Source organism: Peromyscus leucopus, chromosome 1 (assembly GCF_004664715.2).
Source record: "Peromyscus leucopus breed LL Stock chromosome 1, UCI_PerLeu_2.1, whole genome shotgun sequence".
NCBI classification, from domain to species: Eukaryota; Metazoa; Chordata; class Mammalia; order Rodentia; family Cricetidae; genus Peromyscus; species Peromyscus leucopus.
In genome coordinates, this window is record NC_051063.1 from 186196045 (window position 1) to 186217806 (window position 21762).

At 41.4% G+C, this 21762-nt stretch overlaps 2 protein-coding genes across 4 annotated transcripts in view; both read right to left on the reverse strand.

Moving 5' to 3' along the window:
* LOC114686725 (leukocyte immunoglobulin-like receptor subfamily A member 5) overlaps positions 1 to 21762 on the reverse strand; it is a 305493-nt gene that overhangs the window by 186410 nt on the left and 97321 nt on the right. The window lies entirely within an intron of this gene.
* LOC114689253 (leukocyte immunoglobulin-like receptor subfamily A member 6) lies at positions 4521 to 8787 on the reverse strand. 3 transcript variants are annotated; one of them, XM_037202198.1, is made up of 5 exons: positions 8584 to 8787; positions 8414 to 8449; positions 7945 to 8229; positions 7504 to 7806; positions 6078 to 6160 (listed from the first exon to the last, which is right to left on the reverse strand). In XM_037202198.1, the coding sequence occupies exons 1-4, from the start codon at positions 8615 to 8617 to the stop codon at positions 7547 to 7549; spliced, it is 615 nt and encodes a 204-aa protein (XP_037058093.1). In that variant the 5' UTR covers positions 8618 to 8787; the 3' UTR covers positions 6078 to 6160; positions 7504 to 7546. The 3 variants fall into 3 exon arrangements, with proteins under 3 accessions (XP_037058092.1, XP_028719453.2, XP_037058093.1); XM_037202197.1 differs by lacking the exons at positions 7504 to 7806; positions 7945 to 8229 and adding an exon at positions 4521 to 5032 and having other exon boundaries at positions 5885 to 6160; positions 8584 to 8779; XM_028863620.2 differs by lacking the exons at positions 7504 to 7806; positions 7945 to 8229 and adding an exon at positions 4521 to 5149 and having other exon boundaries at positions 5885 to 6160; positions 8584 to 8779.

A 21762-nucleotide genomic window follows, 5' to 3' on the forward strand; every position in this document is an offset into this window, starting at 1 on the left:
CCCGTATTCCTATCCTCCAAGACTTTTATCATGAAAGGGTGTTGGATTGTCAAATGCCTTTCTGCATCTAGGAGATGATATGTGTTTTTTCTTTTGAATTGTTTATGGTTGTATACATGAATGAACTTCTTGTATGTTGAACCACCCTTATCCCTTGGTGATGAAGCCTACTTGATCGTGGTGGATAATTTTTTCTGATGTGTTCTTGGAGTCTGTTTGCCAGTATTTTATTGAGTATTTTTGCATCAATGTTCATGAGGAGATCGGTCTGTAGTTCTCTTTCTTTGTTGCATCCTTGTTTTGGTTTAGGAATCAGGTAATTGTAGCCTCATAGAAGGAGTTTGGTAATGTTCCTTCTGTTTCAATTACGTGGAACAATTTAGAGAGTATTGGTATTGACTCTTCTTTGAAGATCTGGTAGAATTCTGCGCTGAAACCATCTGGTCCTGGGCTTTTTTTTTGGTTGGGAGACTTTTAATGACTGTTTCTATTTCCTTAGGGGTTATTGGGCTATTTAAATAGTTTATCTGGTCTTGATTTAACTTAGGTATGTGGGTACCTATCAAGAAAAATGTACATTTCTTTTAGGTTTTCCAGTTTTGTGGAGTAGAGGTTTTTGAAATATGACCTGATAATTTTCTGGATTTCCTCAATGTCTGTTGTTATGTCCCCCTTGTCATTTCTGATTTTGTTGATTTGGATTCTCTCTCTCTCTCTGTCTTTTGGTTAGTTTGGATAAGGGCTTGTCTATCTTGTTGATTTTCTCAAAGAACCAACTCTTTGTTTCATTAATTTTTTGTATTATTCTCTTAGTTTTCTAATTTATTAATTTCACCTCTCACTTTGATAATTTCCTGGCATCTATTCTTCCTGGGAGACCTTGCTTCTTCTTCTTCTAGAGCTTTCAGGTGTGCTGTTAAGTCACTAGTGTGGGATTTCTCCAACTTCTTTATGTGGGCATTTAGTGCTATGAATTTCCCTCTTAACACTGCTTTCATAGTGTCCCATAAGTTTGGGTATGTGGTGTCTTCATTTTCATTGATCTCTAGGAAGTCTTTAATTTTCTTTCTTTATTTCTTCCTTAACCCATTGGTGATTCAGTTGAGCATTATTCAGTTTCCATGAGATAGTAGGTTTTCTGTAGTTTTTGTTGTTGTTGAAATCTAACTTTAAACCATGGTGGTCTGATAGAACACAGGAGGTTGTTCTAATTGTTTTGTATCTGTTGAGATTTGCTTTGTGGCCAAGTATGTGGTTGATTTTAGAGAAAGTTCCATGGGGTGCTGAGAAGAAGGTATATTTTTTCTTGTTAGGATGAATGTTCTGTAGATATCTATTAGGTCCAATTGGGTCATGACATCAGATAAGTCCTTTATTTCTCTGTTAAGTTTCGATTTGGGAGATCTGTCCAGTGGTGAAAGTGGGGTGTTGAGATCTCCCACTATTAATGTGTGGGGTTTTATATGTGGTTTAAGCTTTAGTAATGTTTCTTTTACATATGTGGGTGCCCTTGTGTTTGGGGCATAAATGTTCAGAATTGAAACTTCATCTTCGTGGATCATTCCTGTGATGAGTATGCAATGCCCTTGTTGATCTCTTTTGATTGATTTTAGTTTGAAGTCTATTTTGTTGGATATCAGGATGTCTACACCGCTTGTTTCTTAAGACCATTTGATTGGAAAGTCTTTTTCCCAGCCTTTTATTCTTAGGTAGTGTCTGTCTTTGAATTTGAGATGTGTTTCTTGTATTCAGGAGAAAGATGGGTCCTGCTTTCATATCCATTCTGTAAGTCTATGTCTTTTTATAGGTGAATTAAATCTGTTGATATTAAGGGATATTAATGACCAGTGATTCTTCATCCCTGTTATTTTTGGTGGTAGTGTGTGTGTACTTCTCTTCTTTGGGGTTTACTATTGTGGCTTTATCTATTACCTGTGTTTTCGAGTGTGTATCTGACTTCCCTCGGTTGGAATTTTCCTTCTAGTGCTTTCTGTAGAGCTGGGTTTGTGGGTAGGTATTGTTTAAATCTGGCTTTGTCTTCGAATGTCTTGTTCCTTCTGTCTATGAAGATTGAAAGTTTTGCTGGGTATATTAGTCTGGGCTGACAGCCATGGTCACTTCGTGTCTGCATTACATCTGTCCAGGTCCTTCTGGCTTTCAAAGTCTCAATTGAGAGATCGGGTATTATTCTGATGGGTTTACCTTTATAGGTCATTTGGCCTTTTTCCTTGGCTGCTCTTAATATTCTTTCTTTATTCTGTACATTTAGTTGTTTAATTATTATGTATCGAGGGGATTTTTTGGGGGGGTCTAGTCTGTTTGGTGTTCTATAGGCTTCTTGTATCTTCATAGGCATTTCCTTCTTTAAGTTGGGAAAGTTTTCTTCTATAATTTTGTTGAATATATTTTCTGTGCCTTTGAGTTGGTATTCTTCACCTTCTTCTATCCCTATAATTCAATAGGTTTGGTCTTTTCATGGTGTCCCCAAATTTCTTGGACATTTTGGTTCATGACTTTGTTGGCTTTAGTGTTTCCTTCAACTGATGAAACTATTTCTTCTACTGTATCTTCAATGCCATAGATCCTCTCTTCCATCTCTTGCATTCTGTTGGTTATACTTGCATCTGAAGTTCCCGATCTTTTACTCAGGTTTTCTATTTCCAGCATTCCCTCTGTTTGTGTCTTCTTTATTTTTTCAATTTTCCCTTTCCAGTTCCTGGACTGTTTCCGTTGTTTGTTTCATTGCTTTTTCATGATTTTCTTTCAGTGCTTTATTGTTTTCTTCCAGGACTTTATTGTTTTCTTGGAGGGCTTTATTGTTTTCTTTTTAATTTGTTTGCCCTTTCCTCTAGTTGTTTACAGCGTTCTTCCAATTTTCTTGTCTTTTCCTCTACACAAGCCTCTACCTTCTTCATGAAGTTACTCATAAGGCTACTTTCTTCTGCTTCTTCCCAAATTTTGGTGTTCAGGTCTAGATGTTGGAGGTGGGCTAGGTTCTGGTGATGCTGTATTGCTCTTCATTTTGTTGTATGTACTTCTGCCTTGACGTCTGCCCATCTCCTTGTGGTTCCTTCTTGGTCTTATCAGTATACTTGTTTCAGAAAGAGCTGACAGATTCAGGAAGACTCTCTCTCTTGTCCAAAAGGGAGTTCTCTTGTCCAATTCTCTGGTCTAGAAGGGAAGTTGGGGGCAGGATGGGAGCTGGGGGCAGGTCTCTAAGTCTCAGGAAGTGGCTGGGGTCTCGGGCAGATGGGCGTGGGGGCAGGGCGCAGAGATTGCAGGGGCTGCCGGGGGGCTTGGAAAAGGGGATCCCTCCTGGTGGGGCTAGAAGGGGAGATGCCCGGTGGCCAGAACCTGGTGCCAAGTTGGTCAGGTCTTCCCGGAGTGGCTGGTGCCCAGGGATGGGGTCCGGGTTGGACCTGGATACTCATCTCTGGTCCAGAAGGGAAGTCGGGGGCAGGATAGGAGCTCAAGTTTCATCTTCTTATTTTCTACAATTTCACATTATTCTCATGATATAACATTATGAAAATATTAAAAGAACTCTTTCTCTGCAGTAGCAGCTTCCTCCTGTTCTTTGGCCTGATTTCTTCAGCCTGAATATTCTCAGAGTTCAGAACAGCTGGTCAAGACTCTACTTTGAAACAAGAGTTTATCTGATTAAAGAGAGCTCAGATGGAAAAATGTCATTTCTGCCTTCACGGGATAGGGGCCTTCCTTGGTCCTAACCCAGTCTGCATTATAGAAGTCTGGAGGATATTAGCCCCACAGAACAGTAACCTGCACTGATTCAACAGCTGAGAACACAAGATCTAGCCACATGGTCTTATTCTCAGGGTCCCCTGAATATCAGGTGGTCAAAATAGTGGCAGTCTGGGCTTCTCTTTCTGCACCACCCCACAAGGTTGCCATGATACTTCTATTTAACATCTCATCTCTCTAATCTTCACATTGTTGTTAATACATACAATGCAATAAAAAAGACATAAACATATGCTCACAATGTACATGAATGCAGATATGTTCTAACAAGTACTGAAGCTAAATCATCAAAGAATAGGCCAGTATTACGAAAGTAAATTTTATTTTTTAAATTAACACTTGCATCCATATCTAGAGAGGCTATATGGACTCTAAAAGAGAAATCAGTACTGCCAAGTTTCTAGACCAACATAATTTCTAACTTCATTCTAAATGCTTATCCTTATACCCACAGATAAGTGTAGCTCTCAACCCTCATCTGAAAAGCTTATTTCACAAGAGATTGGGGAAATCATAGAGATCCACAACTATCCAGAGAGTTACAGGCCTCTGACCACACATGAGGGTTATTTATATAGTATCTATAACAACTGGAGGGCTCATTCTTGCTGGATGCCACAAAGATCTCCAAAACTGGTCAAAATGGGAATAAGTGGAGTAGGTGTTCCCAGTCCAAACACACACTTTTATTTGTTTTTCAAGACAAGGTTTCTCTGGGTAGCTCTTGCTGTCCTGGAATTCACTTTGTAGACCAGGCTGGCCTTGAACTCAGAGATCCACCTGTCTCTGCCTCCCAAGTGCTGTGATTAAAGGCTTGTGCTACCACTGCCTGTCCAAAATGGATACTTTTAAAACACCAATATTATACTTAAGATTTAAGAAACATCAAGGAAGTCATCCAGGTGGCTCTTGTAATACATTTCATCTCTCCTCCTGCTCTGAAAGTGCCAAGGCCTCTCATACTCTGGGCCTTAGTAGTCATGTGTTCCCTTCAGTAGTTATGGCTTTGAACTCTTCTTGAGGTAGAATGGCTTATGACAAAGGATTTCTGATGTCAGTTGAGTGAATGAGGAGAATTCCTCACCTGAGAAATGTAGCTCCAAAGGGTGACTGGCCTCTGACCACACATGTGGAGTATTTGTATAGTATCCATAACATCTGAAAGGACCACTCTTGCTGGCTGCCATGGAGATCACAGGAAACAGAGCCTGGGACTGTCCAGTGTGTAATAACTGTGCCATTTGGGACCTGGAGAACTTCAGATCTTCCCCTGTCAAAATGAACCCATCATATCCTTTGGATGAGACACACTGAAGGGTCACATTTCCAACTGAGGTCACCACAGGGCTGGGAAAAGCTGACAGAGTAGGTTTGCCATGGTGGACACCTAGAAAAATTGGACAGAGCCTGGTAATGATACATTGTCTGCAGCAGCTGGGCTATGGCTGAAAATGTTTAGAGATTTATTTCCTGAGGGAAAATATAGAGGGCACAATGTACTCATGGTCACAAATAATATGGGAGAAATCACAAATGTTTTTCATGTAGTGTGTCTGCTCAATGGAGGAGATAAATACCTGTCTTCTATCAAGAAAGCTGGGAGTGGATGTTGTTAATACCCAGGTGACTTTTCCATCTGTAGATCCAAACCTCACCTGAATCCCTGAAAATGATTATTGCAGACTCTCCTCCCTAGACCTTTATCACTGGCATTCATTAATGAATCTCATCCTTTGGGGAGATGTCGCATATATTTTTTAGCCTGCTGACATTGGCATCACCTCAGTCAGAGACCACACCAGAACAAATGCCCTTAGATACAAAATCAATCTTCACGTTCAAATGTACTCTGATTTGAGTTTGATGTAATTATGCCTCGTTGTTCATTAGGATTTTGATTACACTAGTAATCTTTTTTTTTCTTTGGAATTGTCTGTGTTTAAATTTGCTTCCAATAAGTGACCTGGTTTCAGACATTTAAGAGTGTGAACTGGCAACTACTATGTCAGCCTGATCTGAGGTTTCCTTATTACTTCATGTGGGTCATTTCCCTGCAAGCAGCAGAGCTCTCAGGGTCCCCCACAGGAAAAGGTGAGGACTGTGACCCATAGTGTCCACTCACCTGTCACCACCAGCTCCAGGGGGTCACTGCGCCATCTAGATTTGTAAGAGTAACAGCGATATTGCCCTGCATGAAGTTTTTCCATTGATGCTATGGAAAACAAGGCCTTGTTACCAGGATCTTTGGGAGTTTGACTGTCCCAGGGTGCTGAGCTTCCTTCTTTATACAGGAAATATATTTGGGTTTCCTTGGACCCCTCACACCAGATGGTCACATTATTGCCAGAGGCAATCACAGAGCTTGGTTCAGCCCACAAGGTGGGTTTCTCAAGGTTCCCTGCAGGGAGGTAGGTGAGAAAGAGATTGGACTTTGAACAGTTTCACAGTAAATGTCAAGCGTACTTCTGATCTTGAATTTTACTCCTGAATACCAAAAGGATAAGTAAAGCCATGGGAAGACTCAGTGTCTCGTGACCCTCCCAAGATCCAATATCGCTATGCCTTTTGCTCATTTTTATGCCATGACTCCCACAGTCTGCATGAAGTATCAATTGTCTCAGGAGCCCTGGATCCTCAGACACATCACACAACATGGTTTCCACCAGGACCATGTGTCAGGAGCAATGTTTCTGCAGAGAGTCTGGAGGCTTCCTCAGCTGAGACCAGGAGCTCCAGGGGTTCACTGGCTTTAGACCACACCTGAGCATTTCTTGTGTTATAGACATGGCATCTAAATCTCCACCTTTGGTTGGAAGTCACTGGACCCACTTGGAATGTGGACTGGCAAGTCCTAATATATGAATATTGTGAGCTGCTGAATTCCGGGTCGTCCTTAGTTAAAATGAAACAGTTGTATCTCTGAGTTAAGGTACAAGGCAGGGTTACATACCCTCCTAAAGAAATAACAGGGTTATGCAGAGTTGACAAAATTGGTTTGTATTAGATTCCTAGAAGTACACATGGAATATTAAAGGTGCTCATACCATAAGAATTCTCCCAATGTCTGTCATTTGATGACAGATAGCATTATTACTGTTTTTTTCTTGAGAATAACATCTGGGGCTAATATTTTTGAGTGTCCTCTCACCTGTCACCACCAGCTCTAAGTTGTCACTGAGCTCTGACCATCCCTCAGAGGTATAAGAATAACAGTGATGGTGCCCTGCATTCAGTTCAGTCATAGATGGAATGGTGAGTTTTGTCTTATTCTTGTGGACTCTGGATTTGTTGGTCCCAGTACTCTGGGCTTCCCTATTTATATATAATATACATTAGGTTTTCTAGAGTCACCACACACCATAGGGTAACAGGACTCCCTATGGAGATCACAGAGCTAGGATAAGCCCAGATGGTGGGTTTTTGAAGGGTCGCAGCAAAGAATGAGAGGGAAAAGGGAGATGTGTCTGTTAGGAGAATTGCACAGAGAAGGTCACATTTGCCAGTGACATGTAAGCTGATCTGCAATTGCAGAAGAACGCTTAAAGACCTCACTTTTCCTTGGATCGTGGGTCCCACTGTTAAATAAACCCTAGATTTTGCTCCTCAATTCAAGCTGTACCACAGATCTGTGACACTGATTTCAATAACCCAGGCTCTTGATCAGCCACCATACATCAGTCCTTTCCTGGGATCCTGTGTCAGTTACAATATCATTCAAAGTAAAGTTCTGCACTTCCTTACCTGAGACCAGGAGTTCTAGGTGGTTACTGGGTACTGACCATACCTAAGGGATGCTCAAGTCATACCCATAACATGTGAACCTCCACCTCTGGTTGAGGTTCACAGTACCCACAGTGAACAGGGCTCCAAATAACTCAGGGTGTATATTCTGTGAGGGCAAAGGCCTAGAGAACTTCTCATCTTCCTTCATTAGAATAAACATGTTATATTTCTGGTCTGAGACACACTGAAGGGTCACATGCCCTCCTGAGGTCACCACAGAGCTGGTAATGGCAGACAAGGTGACTTTGCTTGAGTAGAATCCTAGGAGAGAAGAGAATGCCTGTCATGTGGGCTTACATAAAAATCATTTTTCTCCTTTCTCATATTTGAGAGAGGAACTCGCAGTGAACATGTTCCTTTCCTTAAGGCAGAATCTGGGGTTAGTAAATGTCCTCTCACCTGTCACCACCAGCTCCAGGAAGTCACTTCTTTCTGACATACCATTATTGCTTATATATTCACACCAATATTGGCCTGCATGGTATGATTCAACTGATGAGAAGGAGAATGTGGCTTTGTTTTCAGTTTTTAGAAGGATTGTTGGTATTGGGTAATCTGGACTTCCTTCTTTGTAGAGAACATATTCCTTGGCCTCTAAAGGTCCTTCACAGAAGAATGTCACCTGGTTCCCAATGGCTACTACATTTCTTGGTACTGCCCAGAGTGTAAGTTTAGAGGGGGCCCCTGAAAGAATATTGACAGCTGCTTCCCCAGAACTCTCCCTCAGATATCAACTTCTCAGACTTAGGAAATTTCAGGTATCCACAGCATTACACCCACACCAACCGCCTTTCATCTTCCTTGTTCAGGAATTACCTGTGATCCCCTCCAAGGATGTCCAAACTGGGACAGCTGAGAAGACACTCACCTGCCAATACTGTGTTCCTGAGGTCCAGACTCAGTCCTGCAAAAGAGGTAGTTACCTGTGAGAGTTTGCACTAAAACATGAGCATGACCTCCACTTCCAGATGCCTTATAGAGCTGCTGAGACGGATTTCCTATCAGATGAGAATTCTCCCTCCCCATTTGACATCTCACCAAGATAGAGTAGACCTGTAAAAAGGGGGGTCATGGCATCTTCCAGTTGCCACAAGTTTTCAGACGATCAGCCTCTTTTCCAAACATACACAGACACAAAACTTGTGGCCTGTGCGGACTGGGTTCTGCTTGTGATCATGAGGAAGCCCCTGAGGAAGAGGAACTGCTCTAACCAGGCGCCTGACTCTTCTTTCCTGTGCTGTAGTGGGTTGGCTTCCAGAATTTGTGGCTTCTGTCTCTCCCTGGTTCCTTAGTTTTTGTTTCTGTTTCTGAGACAGAACCTCTTAAACCTCATGCAAGTCTCAGAGTCCTCCTCATCCTTCTGCTTGCTAAGTGCCCAAGTCTGATTGTGGTCTCTTCCTTCAGAACATCTCCACTGTAACCATCTACATCTGCCTGTATGCTCCCAGTCACCAGAGACCAGGACTTAATGCAAAATAAACCTGGTGACTTCCTGAATCAGGACCTTCACTTGAGGGACTCCAAAGTGGTTGGTCTTTTTCTCTCAGAGCTTCATCTTGGTTATCCTCTACTCCTGCAGCTAGACAAAACTCATGGTCAGTTTTCTAGCCTGCCTGGGAGATTCTTTGGGATGTTGTGTGAACTTTACCTAGGGATACACGCACAATGCCTACACATCTGACATGAGACAACAGTGATAGGAACAAAGACAAGACTCCACACAAATCTACCTGATGATGCTATGAGTTATATTAGGGTCCTTAGAAGCCTGTCATCAGTCTTGGTTTTGGGGAATATTTTGATTTGTTTGTTTGTTTGCTGAGACAGGGTCTCACTATGTAGCTCTGGCTCTCCTGGAACTCACTATGTAGTCTAGACTAGATCCAGCAAAAGTCTCACATATGACTGTTGTGAACTGTATGTTCCAATATAGTCACCAATATTGAAAATTTTTCAGTGGTTAGAGTCATGAAAAAAAGCTTTGCCTACGACTTTTAACTGCCAATATTTCTAATGGAAGAGGAGTGGCCTTAGGAGCCTCTATACCATGAACGAACATTCATGGGGCCAGTCTTGTGCAGGTGACCTGTGTGTATTCACAGCTACAGAGACTCACAGGACATGAGTACTGCCATGCCTGGAGAGCACTGTTCTACAACAAGGGGAGATTCAGGCTGATGCTGCTGGGATCAAACAGAACAGAAGGGACACAAGAGCACCTGATTCTTCAGATCTCCTGGATGAACACACGGGAGAAATCCATGGAAACAGAAAAGGAAACGTGGTATCCTCATGGCTCAGATTCGAGTCTATGCTAAATAATTCCTGATAGATTCATGCCCTTTTTTCCAACATACATAATTTCCATAGCAACAACCTCTCAGCATTTTTCTTCTTAAGTGTTCCTATTTTATTGTTCAGAATGCTTCTAGTTTGTGTGAAGTCTGAATTTGAATTAAGACCTGTTCATCCACAAATGTTCATTCCAACAATGTTGTTGGCATCCCATCTATGAGCAAAATTTTCACCAAGCGTTTGGGTGCAGGAAAGGTTTTTGACTACACATGGGAGGTTTTACTCAGAGGAGTATATGGGGGTCAGGAAAAGGTGAGAATGAGCAGGAGGAGGGTTGGGAAGGGAAACTATGGTTGGAATGTAAAATGAAAAACTACTTTTAAATAAAAATATTAAAGATGAGACAGAGCCTGCCTGCACCCAATTGGACTAAGAGGTGAGTCTTTATCCTCATACCCAAAAAGCCCAGCTCCTAGGCTTTGGGCCAAGGGGCACAACCCTGCCACCCTACAACTGCATCCATTGCAGTCCCAGTTACAGGCCAGTCGGCAGGCAGACCTACAGCAGGCAGACCTACCTCTTGTAGATAGGTCAGACTACCACCATCCCCCATCAGACCCTGTAACCCAAGTCCCACCTCCCCCAAATCCCACCTACCCTCTGAGACTGCAACTGTTCCCTGAGACAGAGCCCTCCAGCACCCAATTGGACTAAATTGTGAGTCTTTATCCTCATACCTGAACAACCCAGCCCCTAGGATTTGGGCTCAGGGGCACAACCCTGTTCCCCTACACCAGCACTTATTGCAGTCCCAGTTTCAGGCCAGTCAGCTGGCAGACCTATAGCAGACAGGTGACATTATCACTATCCACCACCAGACCTTGTAAGCCACAAACCCCAGCCCTCCCTACCCACCTACATGCCAAGATTGCAGCTACTCCCTGAGACAGAGCCCAAGAGTGCCAATTGGACTAAGAGCTGCTCCCTGAGACAAAGAGTCCATCAGCACCCACTAGACCAAGAGACCCTCTGGAACAGGTGTATCGATCAGACCAAGAGAGCCTCCCTCAGACACCGACACTGCTTGCACCAAGTGGAGAAAGAGATGGGTAGACGCCAGTGCAAAAATACAGTCAACAACATAAAAACCAATATGGCTCCATCAGAACCTACATCAGCAAGGCCTGAACATCCCAACACAGAAGAAACAGACCTTAAGAAGATGATAGAGATCTTTAAAGAGGAAATGAAAAATTCCCTTAAAGAAATCGAGGAAAAGTCAAACAAAAAATGGGAAGAAATCAGTAAATCCCTTAAAGAAAGCCAAGAGAAAGCAATTAAACAAATGTGGGAAGGAGTTCAAGATTTGAAAACTGAAATAAATTCAATAAAGAAGATACAAACTGAGGGAATGCTGGAAGTGGAAAATCTGTGTAAATGAACAGGAACTACGGACACATGCAAAACCAACAGAATACAAGAGAGGGAAGAGCAGATCTCTGCTCTTGAAGATAGGATAGAGGAAATCGCTTTATCATCCAAAGAAAACACTAAAGCCAAGAAAATCGTGACTCCAAATGTCCAGAAAATTTGGGACACCATCAGAAGACCAAAGCTAAAAATAATAGGGGTAGAAGAAGGAGAATACTAATTCAAAGGAACAGAAGTGGATACTAGATGTGAGGAAAGGGATGGCCAGACTGCAACCCACAGCTTCAGAGAGGCCAGCTAACAGGGAAAGACCCTAGGAGGGACACATGGAATACCTCATGAAGGAGAAGTGTATGAGATCTGTATGAGTGGATTGGGAGTCGGGGGGCAGAGGGCAAGGAGTGGGGGATGCAAACATAGGGAAATGGGAGGGTCAAGCAGGAACAGGGACAGTGTGGAAGGGTAGGGAGGGAGATACTATGATAGATGTAGACATCATGGGAATAGGAAGAGGCAGGGTGCCAGGGAGGCTCTCAAAAATCCACAAGGATGACCCCACCTGGGAGTGCTGGCAGTGTTCTAGAGTGTGCCTGAACTGGTCTGCTATGGTGACCTATCAAGTGAATACCCTAACTGTCATCCAGAGCCTTTGTCCAGTGACTGATGGAGGCAGATGCAGAGATCAATCACCAGGCACCAGACTGAGCTCTGGGAATCCAATTGATGAGAGAGGAGGGGTTCTGCAGGTGGGGGAGATCGAGATCAAGTGGGAAGACATGCAGAGATGACCGGCCACATTAGTGGAAGCCCATGAACCCTAAACTAGTGGCAGTGGAGACCCAATGGGAGTGGACTAGACCCTCTGGATATGAAAGAAGGTTGTTTGGCTCAAACTGTTTGAGAGGCACCCAGGACAGGGAGATTGGGATCCATCTCTGGTGCATGGGCAGGCTTTTAGAAATCTGGTGCCTGTGGTGTGACGCCTTGCACAGCCTTGGTGCAGTAGGAAGGGGCTTAGACCTGCCTAGGCTCAGTGTGCCAGGCTCTGTTGACTCCCAATGGGAGACTTTAATTTGGGAGATGTGGGGATGTGGGGTGTCTTTGAAGAGAGGGCTGGGATTTGGAGGAGGGAAGAGGTGAGATCTGTGGGTGGTATGTAGAGTGAGTAGAAAATTTCTTAATTAAAAAAATTAATTTTGGCCACAGCGGGGTGGGGGGGGTAGGTTAACCTTGTTCATCCCTGAACCAGCCTTCTTAAGTATCATTGCAGGGAGACTTCCTCCATGGAGGCTGAGGTAGGGTCAGGATCCAAAAGAATATTGGTAGCTATGTATGTTCTGTACTCTATCTGCCAGGGGCCCCCAAACAGTTCAAGCTAAACAACTGTCTCACATATCCAGAGGGCCTAGTCCAGTCTCATGGGGGCTCCACATCTACTGGACCATGAGTCTCCACTAGTGTTGCTCCTCTCTTATGCGTTTCTGTCGTCATCTTGATGTCCCTCAATTACAGAATCCCTCCTCTCTCTCATCAACTGGATTCCTGCAGGTCAGCCTGGCACCCAGCCATGGATCTCTGCATCTGCTTCCATCAGTAACTAGATGAAGTCTCTATGATGACAACTAGGGTGTTCACTAATCTGGTTACTGGAGTAGACCAGTTCCATTACCCTCTCCACTATTGCTAGAAGTCTAAGGTGGGGTCATCCTTGTGGATTCTTGGGAATTTCCCTAGCACCCTCTTTCTTCCTGTTTTCATGATGTATCTATCTATCATGGTATCTCTCTCCTTGCTCTCCCACTCTGCCCCTGTTTCAGCTTGAATCTTCCATCTCCTTATGTTCTCATCCCTTATTCTTTGCCCTCCATTACTCCCCCTCACTCATAGTTTGCTCATGTAGATATCATCTATTTCTCATTTACTGGGCTATCTATGTGTCTCTCTTAGGGTCCTCCTTGTTAGCTAGCTTCTCTGGAGCTATGGGTTGTAGTCTGGTTATCCTTTGCTTTACATGTACTATCCACTTATGAGTGTGTACATACCATGTTTGTGCTTCTGAGTGTGGATGACCTCACTCAGGATGATATTTTTTGGTTTCATCCATTTGCCTGCAACCTTCATGATGTCATTGTTTTTCTCTGCTGAGTGGTACTCCATTGTGTATATATGCCCCATTTTCTTTATCCATTCTTCAGTTGAGGTGCAACTAGGTTGTTTCCAGGTTCTGGCTATTATGAATAATGCTGCTATGAACATAGTTGAGCATGTGTCCTTGTGGTAAGATGAGTATTCCTTGGTTATATGCCCAAGAGTGGTATGGCTGGGTCTGAGGTAGATTGATTGCCAATTTTCAGAGAAACTGCCATACTGATTTCCAGAGAGGCTGTGCATGTTTGCATTTACACCAACTATGTAGGAGTGTTCCCTTTGCTCCACATCCTCTCCAACATAAGCTGTCTTCAGTGTTTGTGATCATAGCCATTCTGACATGTGTAAGATGGTATCTCAGAGTTGTTTTGATTTGCATTTCCCTGATGACTAAGGATGTTGAGCTATTCCTTAAATGTCTTTCAGCCATTTGAGATTCTTCTGTTGAGAATTCTCTGTTTAGCTCTATAGCACATTTTTTATTTGGACTGTTAGGTATTTTGATGTCTAGTTTCTTGAGTTTTTATATATTCTGGAGATCAGTCCTCTGTCAGATGTGGGGTTAGTGAAGATCTTTTCCCATTCTGTAGGCTGTCATTTTGTCTTATTGACCATGTCTTTGCCATACAAAAGCTTCTCAGTTTCAGGAGGTCCAACTGATTAATTGTTGCTCTCAGTGTCTGTGCTACTGGTGTTAGATTTAGGAAGTGATCCCGGTATTAATGTGTTCAAGAATACTTCCTACTTTCTCTTCTATCAAGTTCAGCATAATTGGATTTATGTTGAAGTCTTTGATCCACTTGGACTTGAATTTTGTACATGGTGACAGATATGTATTGATCTACAATCTTCTACATGTTGACATCTAGTTATGCCAGCACCATTTTTTGCAGATGCTTTCTTTTCTCCATGGTACAGTTTTGGCTTTTTGTCTAAAATCAGGTGTTCATAGGTGTGCAGACTAATGTCAGAATCTTCAACTCAATTCCACTGCTCCACATGTCAGTGTTTATGCCAGTAGCAAGCTGTTTTTATTACTATAGCTCTATAGTATAGCTTGACGTCAGGAATTGTGATGCCTCCAGAGTTTACTTTACTATAGGGGATACTTTTAGCTATCCTGGGTTTTTTTTGTTTTTCATATAAAGATAAGTATTGTTCTTTCCAGGTCTGTGAAGAATTGTGTTGGGATTTTGATGGGTATTGCATTGAATCTGTAGATTGCTTTTGGTAAGATTGCCATTTTTACTATGTTAATCCTATCTATCCATGAGCATTGGAGATCTTTCCATTTTCTGATATCTTCTTCAATTTCTTTCTTCAGAGACTTAAAGTTTTTATCATACAGGTCTTTTACTTACTTAGTTCTAGTTACCCCCAACATATTTTATATTATTTGTGGCTATAGTAAAGGGTGATGTTTCTCTGATTTCTTTCTCAGCCCATTTGTCATTTGTATATAAATGGCTACTGTTTTTTTTTTTTAGTTAATCTTGTATGCTGCCACAAACTGAAGGAGTTGATCAGCTGAAGGTGTTCCCTCATATAATTTTTGGGGTCATGTATATATACTATCATATTATCTCCAAATATTGAAAGTTTGAATTCTTCATTTCCAATTTCAATCCTTTTGACTTCTTTTTGTCGTCTTATTGTTCTGGATATAACTTCAAGTACTATATTGAATAAATATGGGGAGAGTAGACAGCCTTGTGGTGTTTCCAATTTTAGTGGAATTACTATGAGTTTCTCTCCATTTAACTTGATGTTAGCTGTTGGCTTACTGTAAATGGCTTTCATTATTTTTAGGTATGTTCCTTGTATTCCTGATCTCTTTAGGACATTTATCATGAATGGGTGTTGGATTTTGTCAAAGGCTTTTTCAGCATTTAATGAGATAATCGTGTGTTTTTTTTCTTTCAGTGTGTTTATATGGTCTATTACATTGACAAATTTTCATATGTTGAACCATCCTTGCATCCCTGTGATGAAGCTTACTTGGTCATGTAGGATAATTTTTTTGATATGTTCTTTGATTCAATTTGCCAATATTTTATTGAGTATTTTTGCATCAATGTTCATGAGGGAGATTGGTCTGTAATCCACTTTCATTGTTGCATCTTTGTGTGGTTTGTGTATCAGGGTAACTGTAGCCTCATAAGTGTTTGGTAATGTTCCTTCTGTTTCTATTGTGTAGAACAATTTGAAGAGTATTGGAATTAGCTTTCTTGGAAAATCTGTTAAGATTCTGAGATGAGAAAATCTAATCCTGAGCTTCTTTTGGTTGGGAGACTTTAGTGACTGTTTGTATTACCTTAGGAGTTAGAGGTCTATTTAGACAGTTTATCTGGTCTTGATTTAACTTTGGTATGTGGTACCTATCCAGAAAATACTCCATTTCTTTCAGATTTTCCAGTTTTGTAGAGAAGAGGTTTTTGAAGTATGACCTGATGATTTTCTGGATTTCCTCATTGTCTGTTGTTATGTCTCCCTTTTTATTTCTGATTTTGTTAATTTGGATGCTCTCTCTGTATGCCTTTTCATTAATTTGGATAAGGGTTTGTCTGTCTTCTTGATTTTCACAAAGAACCAACTCTTTGTTTCATTCATTGAAATAGAAACAAAGAGTATTGCTCTCTTTGTTTCTATTTCATTGATTTCAGACCTCAATTTGATTATTTCCTGTCTTCTATTCCTCCTGGGTGAGTTTGCTTCTTTTTGTTTTAGAGCTTTCAGGTGTGCTACTAAATTACTAGTGTGATATTTCTCTATCTTCTTTATGTGGGTATTTAGTACTATGATTTTTTTCTTAGCAGTGATTTCATAGTGTCCCATAAGTTTGGGTATGTTGTACTTTCATTTTCATTGAATTCTAGGAAATCTTTAATTCCTTTCTTTTGTTCTTTCTTGCCCCATTGTTGATTCATTTGAGCATTATTTATTATCCATAAGATTGTAGGCTTTCTGTAATTTTTGTTGTAGTTGAAATCTAACTTTAATCCATGATGGTCAAATAAAATACAGGAGGTTATTCCAATTTTTTTGTATTTGTTGAGATTTACGTTGTAACTGAGCATGTGATCTGTCTCAGAGAAGGTTCCATGGGGTGGTGAGAAGAAGGTATATTCTTTTGTGTTAGTGTGGAATGTTCTGTCGATAGGTATTAACACCATTAGAGTCATAACTTCTGTTATGTCCCTTATTTCTCTGAAGTATTAATCTGGCAGATCTGTCCATTAGTGAGCGTGGGGTAGTGAACTCTCCCACTAGTAATGTGTGGGGTTTGACATGCTATTTAAGCTTTAGTAATGTTTTTGTTGTTGTTGTTGTTACAAATGTTGGTGCCTTTGTATTTGGGTCATAAATGTTCAGAATTGAGACTTCATCTTGCTGGATTTCCACATGATAAATATATAATGTCCTTCTCGATCTCTTTTGATTAATTTTAGTTTGAAATCTGTTTTTCAGACATTAGGATAGCTACACCAGTTTGCCTTTAAGTCCATTTGATTGGAAAGTCTTTTCCTAGCCTTTTACTCTGAGGTAGTATCTGTCTTTGAAGTTGAGGTGTGTTTCTTGTATGCAGCAAAGGATGGATCCTGGTTTAGTATCCATTCTCCTAGCCTTTGTCTTTTTATAGGCAAATTGAGACCATTGATATTAATTACCAGTGACTATAATGGGAGTTCTTCATTAAAAGATGGATGAAAAGAATCAAGTTTTACTTATTCAGTGGAGTCAGGTGCTGAAAGTGGATATATACTCTTCTGAGAGTGACTTTGGTGTGGCCTTACCTGTTTGTATACAATCTAGAGCCTCAAAACCCCAGAATCATATAATGGACAACCTCATTTTGATGGCTATTGTGAGCTTAGTCTTCCTGGTTTGGGGGAGTCTGCAATTAAAGTCTTGGCACAGCCAGAGACAGATCTGATATGTAGCTGGGAGATAAACAGAAGAGACAGCCACATCCTTCTTGGATGACAGATTCTGAGAAATAGGCCTGAGGATTCAAAGGGTTTCTGTTAGAATATCTGCGTTTTATGTTAGAAACAGTTTTCAGTATTGGTTAGGGAGCAAATGTGTTTTGTATTCAGGGAGAGGTCTGGGTGTTGGGGTACAGAGCTTTTCCCTACTAGATCAAGTTTCTTTTTACCATGCTGTGGACTTTTTTTGACTGATGTTTTCTCTCTCCTTACTACATGACACAAAGGGAAAATCCTTCCCTAAAGCCTGGATGCATCATTACTCTCCTGCATCTTTTAGTTTCTCTCACTATAATGTAACATTTTCCTTAACTATGAATCACCACACTCCCCATTGCACTTTGAGATATTGTCCTTTCTAGTGAGAACAAAGTATTTGGCTCAAAAACAATAACTATGAGCATAAGTAAGATTCTAAAAAGAAACATGACTGAATAAAAGATCAAGTACTGGAACATTCTCTGGGACCCTCATACCATCCAGTCTTCACTATATGCTCATTGTGTGGTTTTTCCTTTAATGTAAAGAATTGTGAAGAAAAAAAATCTGGATTCAAGATGGTGGAGACAAGCAGACGCAGGTAGGCCTGTGGCAGTGGCCCGCGGAGGTAGACGGGTCAGGCGGCAGTGGCCGACAGGGACATTTAGGCCTGGCGGCAGCTGGCCAAGACATTCAGGCCCAGCGCCGGCCCACAGAGGTGGACAGGCCCTGAGGCGGAGATAAGCAGACGGAGGTGGACAGGACCGGGGGCGGCGGCGGCAGCCGACAGAGACATTCAGGCCCGGCGGCGGCCCACAGAAATAGACAGGCCACGCGGCAGAGACAGGCAGACGCAGGTCGGCGACTCACGGAGGTGGAAGGGCCCGGTGGCAGTGGCCGACAGGGACATACAGGCCCGGTGGCAGTTCGCAGAGGTGGATGGGCCCAGCAGCAGTGACAAGCAGAGGTAGGTGGGCCCGCGGTGGTAGCCGGCAGAGACATGCAGGCCCGTTGGCCGCCCGCAGAGGCAGACAGACCCAGCAGCAGCTGACAGGGACATACAGGCCCAGCGGCGGCGGAGACAAGTTGACGCAGGTGGGCCTGTGGTGGCAGGCCACAGGGGTGGACAGGCCTGGGGACTGAGAGGGGCGGATGCAGCTTGGAATGGGGACGCCTCTAGCCCCAACACCTGGGGAAGAGGCTATCTCCGTGGGTTGGAACCAGGGCGAGTCTGGACACTCCATCTGGGGACAACCCAGGCCCAACTGCTGATCCTGTGAAACCCAACAACTTGGAGGTGTTGGTGAGACTACCCTGCTCAGCTGAAACCCATCTGGGAGAGGATTCAGATGCCTACAGTTTGAAGTCTGAAGAAACAAGATCAGCTGAGGAGTTGACAAATGAACAAAACGTGACCTGGGAACACAGAAGAAGGCACTACCCAGTCACCAAACCAGATCACCAGAATCATAAGTATATAATTTACCGACTGAAATCAGCTGTCCCTGAAGAAACAGCCCAATAGCACCAATTTAACCAAGAACCCCTACTAAACCAAGACTAAAAATTAGAACAAGAGAGGCACTCTCAGACACAGACACCACCTGCACCGCACAGAGGAAAAAGATGAGTAGACGCCAGTGCAAAAATACAGGCAACAACATAAAGACCTATATGGCAATATCAGAACCTAGTGATTCTACACCTGCAAGACCTAAACATACCATGACAGAAGAAACAGAAGAGATCAACTCTAAAAATGACTTTAAGAAGATGATAGAGGCCCTTAAAGAAGAAATAAAACATTCCCTCAATGAGGAAATAAAAACTTTCCTTAAAGAGGAAATGAAAAACTACCTTAAAGAGGAAATAAAAACTTTCCTTAAAGAGGAAATAAAAACTTCCCTTAAAGAGGAAATGAAAAACTCCATTAAAGAGGAAATAAAAAACTCCCTTAAAGAAATGGAAGAAAAAACGAACAAAAAATAGGAAGAAATCAAATCAAGCCAAGAAAAAGCAATTAAACAGATGAAAGAAACATTCCAAGATCTGAAATATGAATTTGAGACAATAAAGAAAACACATGCTGAGGAATGCTGGAAATAGAAATCCTGACAAAGCGAACAGGAACTACAGAAACAAGCATAACCAACTGATTGCAAGAGATGGAACAGAGAATCTCTGACACTGAAGACACGATAGAGAAAATAGATTCATCAGTCAAAGAAAACATTAAAGACAAAAAAGTTGTAACACAAAATGTCCAGGAAATTTGGGACACCATGAAAAGACCAAACCTAAGAATAATAGGGATAGAAGAAGGAGAAGAATACCAACTCAAAGGCACAGAAAATATATTCAACAAAATCATAGAAGAAAACTTTCCTAACCTAAAGAAAGAAATACCTATGAAGATACAAGAAGCTTACAGAACACCAAATAAGCTGGATCCAAAAAAAAAATGTCCCCTCGCCACGTAATAATCAAAACACTAAACACACAGAACAAAGAAAAAATATTAAGAGCCGCAAAGGAAAAAGACCAAGTAACATATAAAGGCAAACCCATCAGAATAACACCAGACTACTCAATAGAGACTATGAAAGCTAGAAGATCATGGACAAATCTCATGCAGACACTAAGAGACCATGGATGCCAACCCAGACTATTATACCCAGCAAAACTCTTAATCACCATAGGCAGAGTAAACAAAATATTCCAGGATAAAACCAGATTTAATCAATACCTGTCTACAAACGCAGCCCTACAGAAAGCACTAGAAGGGAAAATTCAACCCAAAGAAGCTAAACAGATCCATGAAAAATCAAGCAATAGATAATCCCACACCAACATACACCACAGAAGAAACAAGCTGGTATAGCTATCCTAATATCTAGAGAAAAAGGATGTTTTCAAAAGAGAAGAAGTCTTGTGGCAATGCCTCAGTGGTCTAGGTAACTACCAGAACTTGGAAAAGTTGGTTGAACTTGGGATTGACTGGGAGGCCAAAGATTTAATAAGCAGAAGATTCTCTCAAGACACAAGTTGTGTGATAATAGTGTGTTTTGTGTATGTGAATGAGAATTTGTAAATGTTAAATTCTAGGCTTCGACAATCATTGTCAGTGCAGATTAAGCTGCAAGTGTTTATGCTTTAAAACTTAAATTATAAAGCTAGTTACGTCTTTCTAACGACTAGTTTTAATGTTTATGAGCATATTTTACCTACATTACCTTTTCAGGATGTTGAGAAAGATGCATCACAAGCACAGCTGGAGGCTGGGGCTAGATGGTTTTGAGGAAGTGGTCTCGGTGGACTCTTTCATAGAGCAAAGGGAAGCAATGCTTCTGGGAAATGAGCTAAGTTTTAATCTAGTCTTTAAGATTAGAAGTCAAAAACAAAAATATTAAGGAAAGGAAAACATAATTGATCTTTGAAGTATTGTTATGTGGAATTGAGTGGGACTTTTGAGGCTTTTCTTCCAGAAAACAAGGACTTGGTTGTCAGGCCTATATTAGGCCTAAACCTTGGTGCCATGTAGTTGTACTTAAATCATTTCAATGGAAAGTGTCTTAGTGATTGGAACTTCTAGTGCAGTTTGGAGTTCTTCCATTTGAAAAATGTGATATTTGCATGGGATTGTTTGAATCTTGTTTTCTAGTCCCTCCCCATCACCACCCTCATAGTCTGAAGTAGATTTTTCTCTTGATAAAGGAACAAAAAAGGTGAACATCTTGTTCGTAAATAGGTATCTAGTAACTAGTGGTAAACTTGAAATGGTAGAATTCTTTAAAGCCTAATTCTAGATAGCATTAAGAAAATGTATCTTAATTACTTTTGAACCTGTATTCACCTTGATTTTTTCAAATATCTTAAGTTATATTTTCTTTTTTCAGAGCTGCTTCTTATTTGGGGCTACTTTTTTTTTTAATTGAGGCGTAATTCATAAAAGGGTATATTGTTTTGATGAGACTTTTTACAACTGTGGCTGGATGTCTTTCTTTAGTCTTCCAAGAAGGGCCATTTTACTTTTTTAGAGTTACTTTTAAAAGTCATGAGGTCAACAACTTGGACTACTATGCATGTAAGTGCTAATGCAAATTAAAGCCCAAGTTGACCTCCAGCAGCAGTTCATTCTATGTTGACAGTGAGAGAACACTTTGCTTGTTAGGATACTGTTACTCGTGACTGAAATGCTGAAGAAACCCCTCCTCCTATTTTTTTTTTTGCAAAAATCAAGGTATATTCTAGGGTTTCCTGGTTGACCTCAACAGATAAACTGAGATGATAGTCTTAGTTCAGAAATGATCTGAATGTAGATTTACAGTCTATGTGTACAGCTGGCTAAGTGAGATCGCTTTCACAGTTCTGCATGTAT

Bases quoted from the DNA above. Each gene is read 5' to 3' on its own strand.
- LOC114689253 (XM_028863620.2), bottom strand. From the start codon at position 8,617: ATGACCCCCCTTTTTACAGGTCTACTCTATCTTG. The intron at 8,450-8,583 runs GTGAGATGTCAA...CCTCTTTTGCAG, and splicing joins TACAGGTCTACTCTATCTTG to GACTGAGTCTGGACCTCAGG. The intron at 6,161-8,413 runs GTGAGTGTCTTC...ACCTCCCTGCAG, and splicing joins CAGGAACACAGTATTGGCAG to GGAACCTTGAGAAACCCACC.